This window comes from Triplophysa dalaica, chromosome 18, assembly GCF_015846415.1.
Source record: "Triplophysa dalaica isolate WHDGS20190420 chromosome 18, ASM1584641v1, whole genome shotgun sequence".
Classification (NCBI taxonomy): Eukaryota; Metazoa; Chordata; class Actinopteri; order Cypriniformes; family Nemacheilidae; genus Triplophysa; species Triplophysa dalaica.
In genome coordinates, this window is record NC_079559.1 from 6,707,924 (window position 1) to 6,718,752 (window position 10,829).

The window sequence follows — 10,829 nt, forward strand, 5'->3', positions numbered from 1 at the left end:
TTTCATGTATCGTGCTGTTATCATGTGAAACTTTCTGATAACACTAAATATGCGACATGGGAAGTCATTTGTTGATTTAAAACCGGTTTGGTTGAACATTAAAATGATTATTCAATTGTTTTATCCAACTAGGGTTTGACGAGTAGCACGTGACTCAATGCGGAAACTATGTAGAGTGGGAAATATTCATCAGTTTGAGAACGTCTATGCTCTTCACGTTACCGCATCCGGAAACTACGCCGACAGACACATCTGCTTACGTTGTTGTAAATATCGGCCAGACAGCTGACGTTGATGACAGACATCCATCCAAAAGGAGACAACAAATATCGTGCAAATAAATAAAACTGGCTTGTTTCTAAAGGGTAGATGAAATTGTGCATAACTTTCCTACAGAATGCAAATGACTCTAAATAAGCCACAGACGTGAAGAAAACCAGTTAGCAGCTGTGGAATAGGGCAGGGCTGATGTGGCATTTGATGATTCATGATACATATATTGTTTACATTTACTTGGAAGACGCTTTTATCCAAAGCAACTTGCATTGCATTGTATAATACATTTGTTTCTGACTATGTGCACTCCACTGTGATCTAACCCATGACCTTAGCATTGCTATTGCCATGCTCTAACCACTGAGCCAAAGAAAAGTAGTTGTTCATTAATATGAAAAGACATTCCACTTAACAGAGGAAGGGAAAATACTTTCACATGTGTCTGAAGGCATTGATTAAGAGGGTAGGTTGATCAGGAATTATCTCTTATAATTAACAATTCTACATGAGCACATTAAGACTTATTGTGCAAAGGAACAACACAATTGTATTAAAGTACATTTTACACAAAGATGCACTTAAGTTGCTCTTTGAAAATGTGGAAATGCATTTTCCCGATGCTAGGGAAACAGAGCAGACTTGCAAGCATACATTTAAGAAATACACAACACATTTCATAATTTTAAAATAAACTTTGTGATTTTATTGGTTTTATACTTACTCATACACATCATACAATCCTAAATTTTAAAAGAAAAAAGGTATCTGGTGGTGTCTCTGGGGGACTGGGCACGCTGGTAAATTAATCCATGAGTACTGGTCAATGTACTTCCGATAATGCCTGAAATGAATCTTACTTCTCTTTCTGAATGTTCTGATGAACTACCGCGAGAGTATAACGTTTCAACACCTTCACAAATGTCAAGGCATTTCTGCTTTGTGTTATGCAGAGATTACTCTGTTTTTTCCTCATTACCACATGTAATAATTTCTGTGAATCACTGCTAGTGTAAAAGGGCTGATGATAAGATTGGCATACAGTGCCAATTTGAAAACACACTGAAGGCAATAAAGGTAGGGAACTGTGACCCAACTGTCCTGGACTCCATTAGGGGTCAATATCATCAAGCTTGATCAGTATTAGTAACTGGATGCCTACATTCACATCTCTAACAGGACTCCATCCCACTAACAGTAGATATTTGAGCATCCCCATACCCTGACAGTGCCTTTCACCTGTCTGTACACCTAAAGCCAGGAACGGTATTGTCTCTACAAGTCTGTGAGGGGAGTATGATCTTCAAGCATCACAAACAACTAAGTAGGCAGTCTGTAAGAGTTCCAAGTCCTCATTAAAAGGCTGTCAAGAAGCCGGCTCAGCCAACCATGTCATGTACATGCCAGCTCTTTGAGCCACTTACACCTGGCTTCTGGCTTTCACAAATGCTCTCTTGAGCTGGCAGCACCTCGGAGGTTAATGCTCCAATCATAGTCTGTGCTAACTAAAGCTCATGTTATTCTCATAAAGAGACAAGGTCATTATATTTCACACCAGGAATCACACTGCAATGTATTCGTTTGGTGCCCGCCCTGGCAGATTCTACATATCATTCACATCTGCCAAGCGGCCTTCAGGTGTCTTTATATCAGGAAACTGAAAAAGTGTGCAAATCAAGAGACATGACAAATGTTACTAACCAACACAAATGTGCCACAAGGTTGTTTCAGCCCTTTAAAAAAAAAAATTAAAAACACACGGCCAGCACAAAACAGGCCTTACACAAAAGATGACCGAGAACACCACGCTGCAACTTCCACCTTACATATGGATAGTTATTAATTAACACTACGTACACACGAAACGTATACATTTTTCTCACTGAACCTTCCCACCCTTCTTATAAGCCTTATAACTTTCTAATTAGCATAATTCAATATGAATGGTGGCCACCTCATATTTACACTAGAGAACACTGTAGAATTCTGTTAATTTGGATAGCAGAGGCAGGCTCCATTCGACCATGAACTACAACAATAGGACATTGTTCATTTTACATTCTTTTACAGTTTAAGATTGCAATTGAAGATGTGGCTGCAGCAAACTTAGCAAACTGGCCTTATATAAGAGCGAGCATGCAATGGTTATCTGTTAAGGAGAGTGCACTGTCCATTATGACATCATTAAGCACAGCAGTTTTCATAATAATTAAGGAAATACACATCTCAGAATAGAAGTGTCACCTAAAACGAATGATACGCCAGCTCTGTTTGCATCATTCATTAGTCTGCTGGTGGTTAACAACAAATACCTTGCTTCTCAAAGCTCTGCGACTCTGAGGGCTTGTATGCAAGTGTGCATTAGCGATAAATGGCCTGCTGCTAGGTTTCGTACATGCTGCACAGTTTTGTTGTGTTTGTGCAAAGATACTAAAGAACTAAAGAACTTTCATTGTGCTTCAATTCATAAATGATACAAAATTTTGTAGCCAAATCAAGTCCATTCGTTTTTTAAGATACAGACTTGATCTCCATCGAACATCGGAACGCACAATTGTTAAGATCGATAATACAAAATGAACGGAAAATTATATTTAAGTGATTAACCCAATGTTTTTTCCTCGAGTTTTCTTTTCAGGACACATGCTTCCAATCCTCCAGTACCAACCAACCAAATGATAATACAAAATAAATAGAATGCAATCACACAGTTCAATACGTACAATATATTAATATAGATTTTCTGATGCCATACACTCATTAAAACAGAAAAGGAAGGGAAAAAAACTCAGTCACACGCTTATGTCAAGTCTCTTACGTTTACTCCCCACCCCGCTCCCCATTCAAAGCCCCATCCGATAACTATTCATGCACCCAACATTAGCATGATAAGTCAATATATAAAAAAGGAATTGTTTTTAAATGCATGAGCTGGGATTTGATGTAAGGGGTAATTAACCAGAAAAAAAGAATAACACAAAAATAATATTTTAAATGGGTAAATGTGGGAGTAGTCATTAAAATCTATATTCTTCAGCAACATTTTGCAATCGGAGAGAAATCTTGTCAATGAAACCCCCACCCGCAATTTGTACTCCCCAGATTTCAAAACACACATCCCGAGGGTTCCTATAAAAAAATAATGTTAATATCCTAACAAAAAAGGTAAAAACTAAAGAGTCCTCCCTCCCCCCAATTCAAATGGATGCCCATGTGACAACCAATCCCTCTTCTCCCTGGCTCTCTAGAAAAAAAACAAGCACACGCACAAACGTCATCTTTGAAATGGCCACACATTCATACACGCATTCCTGCACCGTCCTTCCAGGAGAGACAGGGAGATGATAGTTTAGGGAGTGGCCAAGCAGGGGCAGTACCCTACAACCACACCCACCTTATCCTACAATGAAGAAATGATCCCATTTAAGAATGGTGTTATTCAGCGCCATGGTTCCAAAACTTTCAGGTCAATGATTTTTGCTCTGAGCCATCAGTCCTCATAACTTCTGAATCTTCTCGGCTACCACGATGGGGTTTTCCTTGCGGATACGAGCGGCAGCAGCTCCTCGGTAGTCGTAGGGACAGTCATGTTTGTCAGAGTAGCGGTGAATAGCGCAAAACAGGTTGCCGCAGCGACAGTCAAAGCCTAGAGACAAAATAAGGAAGGGAGGGCGTTTCAGTTGTTCAATATGGCACCTAATTCTGCTGGATAGCATAAGTTATAGAGTTGAGTTCTCAAAAGATAAATCTGAATACCGGCAGTACCATGTGAAATCCAGCACTAACATGCAGTATGTTGCCTGACCACAGATCGGAAAAATGGAAAACTAACTGAGATTACTAACTTGGACTGACATTTATAGATATAATATACATGTCATTTTTACACGGCATCCTAAGAACAGATATTTCAATCATCAATGCAGATGTTTAAACACACGAAGAGAGGTAACAGAGCAACACACAGGGAATATTTAAGCATAATATTAAAAGTCAGTTCCCTAACTTACTTAACAAGAAAACTGAGAAGCTATAAAGGCGGAAGCAAGATTATTATGAAGTTTTTGAAGTCTGCTAATAAATAAGTCAAGAGTAACCCTCTTTCAAGAACAGTGATCCTCCTGTGGCACTTACCCGTGAGGCCAACTTTTTTCCTACAAGTAAAGCACCGATTCTTTTTTTTGTTCTTGTCAGGAGTCTGATCTCCATCTGATGACGCCTGTGCGCTCTCTCCTACTGGGCCTGTCAAATACGCGAGAGATCATTTGCCTGACAATCAATTTCCTTGCTTCTGGGTCTACATGTTACTCTCACACGCAAATGAATGATTTAATGACTCATAGACATCAAAGAAGCTGACCTGTGCTTTTAGATGACCCTTCCTCATCGTCGTCTTCTGCTTCTGCCCTGTCCGAATCGGTGTTTCCTGTGTCCTGCGAGATGCTCATAGCTGTCATCTGCTGGGTTACTGGGCTGGACGAACAGCTGCATCAACACAATTCAACCAAATATATCAGTTAGTTGTTGTAATTCTTTCTTCTTTATTTTGGAACCTGTGATGCTGCACAGTTGAAAACATTAAGACCCCAAAGGGCCTCATCTACTAATATGAATTATTATCAATATGTAATAATTTCTAATACTATCATTACTGCTTTTAGTTAAATGTCCCTGTTGGGCACCAAATAATTATTATTTGTGTTAAAGGGCCCGTCAACAAAACCATTTAACTCTTACCTGGACGTTCGTTCTTCAGGTGGGGTAACAGCTTCCATGGTGGGCACTGGGGTGGATTCCAATATTATTTCAGATGCAATTGGGGTATCGACAGGTGATGTGGCAGCTGAAAGCACATAGAGGAACTTACATATCCCTTACATATCTCACACTCATTGAGGCCTTTGAGTAGTCCTCTAAATAGCGAATGAGTTGAATAAGATGTGTTTGAAAAGTGGCCATTTGGGGCAAGAACAGATTTGGGACTCAAGTCTGTCACCAGGCAGTCAATGTACTGATTTACACTTTAATGCACTGAGTGAACAAATGTGATTGCAATGCAGTAGGTGAATGTAAAAAGCAAGTACTGGGTCTCTTGTTATTTAAGCCAGTGTCCTACCTTTTTCACCTGGGGGGCTGGTTCTCCCCCCTCCTTGCTGTCTCTGCAGATGTTCCTTGTAGCAGACAGAGCACATTCCATTGGTGCGAGGATTACCATAGAAACCGCATCCCATAGTGCAAAGCATCGGCACCTGAGTCTGATTTGTCTCTTGAGCCATGCTGTTTTTAGAAGGGGGGTGAGGGGGATGGGAGAGGGTAATCCTAAAAATGGAGTTGGATAGCAGTAATCATTGATGATATTGAAATAACAATATACAAGTTAAAATAAAAAATTGTATTTATTTTATTATCTAGTCACTCCAATGTCCTTGAATATAGTTTAAGCAAGTCATATGGACAACTTCTAAGGTGATTTTTTCTGGAACTTTACATCCCAATGTTGTTGTGCAGGAAATGCAGGGGAAGTATCCAAACACTTATTAAACAATATTGGAATGTTATCCTTTGTGCTTCAGATTCGAAAAATACTTTGCTAACATAACCTGAAACAGCCATTCATATGTTTGCCCTTACGTTGTTGGCATGGCTGATATATCTGTACAATGCCTCTAATGATGAGATAAAAAAAAGTGTATACAACAAAAACATATTTTTTTATATATCCAAGCACCTGGAACTGGGTTCAAACCATCTCCACTGAAATAAAAACACCCTAAAGAAGCCTACATATAACATTTATTCTATAGTGAAGCTGTTTAATTTTACTGGACTTCAGATAAAGGATGAGTGAGTCAAACCAAAAACTAAACTTCACACCATTATGGTTTATTTGTTGAAAAGCCTGCTACAGCCAAGTGCGAAGCTGACAATAAAGTGTATGGAAACAAACGTTCTTTTGATGCCTTTTGTTTTTCAAACAAACAAACAAACGAACGACCCAGGTTACTGAAACCTAAACAACCTAGTGATCAAATGACGGTTTGCAATCAGGCAACAGTTCTCCACAATTCAAATACAATTTACAGTAAATATTTAACACGGGCATACAGACGATTATCATAACTGTCTACCGTTAAACGTCCTTGCAAATATAATTCAATGCTTTCATTTTGTTGGCTGTCCAACGCAAATTAGGATTTTCTCTTTGATCCTTGTATCGCGTAAAAACAATTAACCGAAGTGATGTCAACATCAAAATGACATTACGAGAACACAATCTCTTCTAAAGTAGTTAACATTACGCACCGTTTACCGTGTTTAAGTCGCTAACTTGATAAAAGTCATTTTGTTCATTAACTGTGACATCCACCTAGCCAAGCTAACGCGCTAGCTCTGCTAACGGCTAGCTGACGTGATGGCACGCAAACAAAAAGGACAACTGGGACCTCGAGACCGCACTTAGAAAACTCGCTATGGCTTAAAACACCCGTTAACTTTAATATTTACCCGTATTTCGTTGTGATTGAGTGGAAGTCGACGACCTTGATCCACAAAAACCTGACAGAGTAACGTTACGTCCCTGCTATGCGCGTGCGGCCTGCTGCCCAGCGTCATCCGAAACAACGGGCGTGACGTCACCCGCAACAATTCATTTTTTCCGTCGTCATCGAAACCGCGTCACATTTCCACCCAGACTATTGTATGTCGATTCATTTATCACGCGATATATTTGATTTAAGTCTTTAATGTTGTTTTTAATGTCGCAGCTGTAGCAAGTTTTTTTATGCAGATAACCACACCGGGCAACATCAAAATACCAAACCTTTTTATAGCGCAGACTTTCATTGGAGTTCAATTTATAATATTATTTTCTGCAGATTTTGTGTTTATTAACATACATTATATATTTTTCTGCTGTTCTGTTAGAGCATGTGGCTAGCAAGCAGTGTGAAGGTCATGGATTCAATCCCAAAGCTTTCTCCTTTGCAAGCAAAACTTTACAACATATTTTATTGATCCATTTATTTTGCATGTTACATAAACATCTCTTACACAATTACTGGACCTATGATCACAATCAGGGACTATGAAGTATGGTGTTTTCATTCTGAAAATACAATGTATTCATTGTTTATAAAATGCCACAGAAGTTTAAAGGCGTCAAAATCAAAGCGTCCATATTCTACATAGAGGTTTCAATACTCTTAAATACTGACAACGATGAAGTAATACCATTATTTTTAAGTGCATTATAGCACTTTCTAGTGTGAGTCTAATAAAACAAGTTAACACATGTTAAAATTTTAAATATTTTCAATATGACATTTTGCAGCATTTATTTATCTGTCTTATCCAAACATGGTTTTCATTTAGGGTTATGTGACAACTTCATTCCACCTTTTCTGTTATTTGCGGTGCAAAAGGCCCAACCAACCAATTAAGAGGAGTGTTATTGAGGAGATATTCCACGACTCCATCTAAAGATTGTCGTACCTGTTGAAAGATGACGACACAGTTTTATTAAAAATGAACAATTATAAAATAGAAAAGACTAACGCATAATGGCCTACTCCTGTATACCTGTGTTATCTGCTGGCGTGTCTGCAGTAAGAGAAGTGGTGTGAGCGTACTGGTGCTTCTCAGTGCCACTTGGAGTTCTTCGGCTGTATGTCTAGCAGACCGCAGCTGTTCCTGCACAGTTCCTGGGAGACCCTGAACACTGGACACAACCCCTGAACATGCAGTCTTCAGCTGGTCACTCAGACCTCGAACCATTGACAAGGCTCTCTGCTCCAGCTGCTGTGGGGAGACACACTTGTGAAACATTTGTTAAAAAAATTATAATGCATTTTAAGTAGTATTCTCTACCTCTCCCTGGTCCTTTGCAGAATCAACATCTGCCTCTCCAATTGCTTCTCGCACCATTTCTTTGGGCTGACCTTCCTTCCATTCCTTCCACCGCTGAAGCAACTGTTCGGGAGCCCCGCCTAGCTGCTGGTTGGCAGTGGTCAAAGCAGTATGGGCACTTTCTAGCAGGTCTAAGGTGCTGGTCATTTGAGTCACTGCCGTATGCGTAGTGTCTCTGGCTTTGCGGGCCCTGATAAGGGATTGTTGAAGTGCCCTCTCCTGAACTTTGGAAGACAGCTTACCCAGACGGACAAAGTAGCTGGGGTTAGGTGTTACTATGAAGCCTTCTTCCTCTCCTGGCCTTGGTTCAGCCAGGGCAGCTGTAAGCAGAACAGAGGTTGGTATCAACACCTGGGATTCATTGTGTTCTCGTACCAATGTGAGAAAACAACGTGCATATATGTTTGAAGAAGACAAGCTTGTTACATGTAGCAGTAATGTAGAGTAATGAGAAAAAATAATTATTCAACCTAAACTTTATATGACATGATTAATTGACCAAACATTTCAGGATTCAGATCTAAACTGGGTCAACTTGAATGGGTTTGCTGTCATTTATATGAAAAAAGCTTTATAAGGGAAAATGTTTTCTAAAGCTGTTATCTCTGTTGCTTCATTTAACATGCTTCTAGCCAAAACTGTACAAAAATATTTCAAGCAAGAATGCGTTGACCTTTAACCTCAGTAACATTTCTCTATTTCATCACAGTAATTACATTACTGGTCTACACTCACCCAGCTCTTTCTCACTCAGTGGAAGGTTCTGATCCACCCAGTCCTCAGAATGGGTAAGGGCTTTATCTACACCATTACTGACCATCTGGCCAACACGAGACCCCATAACTGAATTTATGCTTTCATTCACAGCAATACGCGTCATCTCCACTCCACCCATCACGGCCCCCATCACTGCATCCTTGGCCCCAGTGACTGACTGGTACACCATTCCCATTGTATCTGATACTACCTGCGATGGAAAAATAAAGGCCACATTTACAAGATAGCAAATTCAAAGGCTGTTAAATACGGGGTACATGTAGAATTCAGTACCTTGTCCGCTGGTTGTTGTAAAATGGGAAGATTTTCTTCTACTTTGTCCAGCCCTTTCATGGCATATTCATTTACCATAGCAACTACAGAATACACACACACACACACACATTTAAAAACATCTAGTACTAGCAAATGTACATGAAGAATAGAGTAAAAAGACAGAAACGCACGCTGTGGTTCTAGACGGTCAAATATCGGTTTGGAACCTGTCGTGGCAACAGCCCCGAGAGTGCGCACCCCACTTTCTGCCACCTCCATGACTCCTTTCAGGAGCGGTACACTATCCTTTGTAGTGCTGTAGGCATTCAACACCGCACCACAGGCTGAACTCACCAGTGGCATATTACTCACCCTGCATACTACGCTCTGAAACACATGTAATAAATATATTTGATGAAATGCGTTGGTATTCATAGTTTTTATATTTGTTCTGTGTGTCTTACAATGTCTTAATAGGGCCTTGTGTGTTTTATATATTGGAAAAGAACAAAACTTTTGTTGTGTATGTGTATGTACTGTAAGGGTCAGAGAAACTGTGTTACGGACCTGTTGATCCTGTGCAGTCTGTGGTGTCTCAGTGTCCATCTCACATGTCTTCTCATCTGTCATTCTATAAGAGATGTTTCCGTTTTAAAGAGAGAAAACTACATTTAGAAGGAAAAAGTTTATTCATTCATATTAAATGTTTAGTCATTTCTTTAGAATTCCTAGCTGGGTTCCTGCAATGTGCCAGGACTTACTCGTCAAATCAAAATATATTTAAAATGGACTTTTAACATATAACAAGATAAACATGATAAATACTTGAATAAAACCCAGGAAGAGCTGTCATGATTTTATGACTAATTGCTACCTAAGCATTATGGTGCAAAGGTGAGAATGTGCTAAAACAAAGTCCAGGATTAGAATGCCTTTACAGTTGTGTGACAAATCATTTAATATTCTCATAATTCTTTTGATTTAATTGTATTTTTGTATTGAATCGAGGAAGATTTAATTGTAGTCCTGACAAATGGACAGACTATAAAGGGCGTCAACTTTCACCCACTTCCTGTGAAATTTCGTTGTTGCGCCATTGATTCCCTGTGGAGTCTGTCTGACAGCTAGACACCAGAGATCAAACAAGCAGACAACTAATCCCAGCAGAAGTACAAACTTACTATAGATACATTTCTTACTGTGACACCCAATGTCTAATTTGTTTCTTTCAGATTAGTTATTGTTAGTTTTTAATGGGTGGTTTGTATGACTTCGCGTCAAGGAACAATCACAAGACAAACTTGGATACAATCCGTGATCGCTCCACTTTCAGAAGAAACTAAATCTGACGTTGTAGGCTGCTATTGACTGGCAACTCTTTTAACTCTTAAACATGTGCCATCGCATTTACTATATAATTTTCTTATATTTGAACTAACCTGTAATTGATCCGCTGTCCTGCGCTGACCCGTGTTGTGTTGATGTGGGACTGTGATCGAAATCTGGTCAGAGCCTGTGTCAACTTGTCGCAATAAAAGCGCACAGTTAGGCGGAGTTCATTGAAACCAATCCCTCTCTTACAGAAATCCCTTATGATGAAACTACACTCAATAGTTGTT

The 10,829-nt window shown here is 39.5% G+C and overlaps 2 protein-coding genes across 3 annotated transcripts; both read right to left on the reverse strand.

The window, feature by feature from the left end:
• Positions 1–954: 954 nt before the first annotated feature.
• Positions 955–6,932, reverse strand: zgc:77486 (uncharacterized protein LOC405808 homolog). The gene is made up of 6 exons (XM_056773074.1): positions 6,778–6,932; positions 5,390–5,592; positions 5,011–5,116; positions 4,634–4,758; positions 4,408–4,515; positions 955–3,919 (listed from the first exon to the last, which is right to left on the reverse strand). Exons 2-6 carry the CDS (start codon positions 5,547–5,549, stop codon positions 3,771–3,773), a joined length of 648 nt encoding a protein of 215 aa, XP_056629052.1. The 5' UTR covers positions 5,550–5,592; positions 6,778–6,932; the 3' UTR covers positions 955–3,770.
• A 346-nt stretch (positions 6,933–7,278) lies between these two features.
• plin3 (perilipin 3) lies at positions 7,279–10,774 on the reverse strand. 2 transcript variants are annotated; one of them, XM_056773073.1, is made up of 8 exons: positions 10,650–10,774; positions 9,778–9,841; positions 9,402–9,597; positions 9,229–9,311; positions 8,914–9,145; positions 8,140–8,498; positions 7,852–8,067; positions 7,279–7,764 (listed from the first exon to the last, which is right to left on the reverse strand). In XM_056773073.1, the coding sequence occupies exons 2-8, from the start codon at positions 9,838–9,840 to the stop codon at positions 7,660–7,662; spliced, it is 1,254 nt and encodes a 417-aa protein (XP_056629051.1). In that variant the 5' UTR covers position 9,841; positions 10,650–10,774; the 3' UTR covers positions 7,279–7,659. The 2 variants fall into 2 exon arrangements, with proteins under 2 accessions (XP_056629051.1, XP_056629050.1); XM_056773072.1 differs by having other exon boundaries at positions 7,852–8,070.
• Positions 10,775–10,829: the final 55 nt, after the last annotated feature.

What these genes read in the sequence shown, in the direction of transcription:
- zgc:77486 (XM_056773074.1), bottom strand. Translation starts at nt 5,549, where the DNA reads ATGGCTCAAGAGACAAATCAGACTCAGGTGCCGATGCTTTGCACTATG. An exon ending in CCTGAAGAACGAACGTCCAG is followed by an intron (nt 4,759 to 5,010) that starts GTAAGAGTTAAA and finishes GTGTTGATGCAG; the next exon opens with CTGTTCGTCCAGCCCAGTAA. An exon ending in GAAAAAAGTTGGCCTCACGG is followed by an intron (nt 3,920 to 4,407) that starts GTAAGTGCCACA and finishes TTTTGTCTCTAG; the next exon opens with GCTTTGACTGTCGCTGCGGC.
- plin3 (XM_056773072.1), bottom strand. Translation starts at nt 9,840, where the DNA reads ATGACAGATGAGAAGACATGTGAGATGGACACTGAGACACCACAGACT. An exon ending in CTGCAAAGGACCAGGGAGAG is followed by an intron (nt 8,071 to 8,139) that starts GTAGAGAATACT and finishes GTCTCCCCACAG; the next exon opens with CAGCTGGAGCAGAGAGCCTT. An exon ending in CACGCCAGCAGATAACACAG is followed by an intron (nt 7,765 to 7,851) that starts GTATACAGGAGT and finishes ATCTTTCAACAG; the next exon opens with GTACGACAATCTTTAGATGG.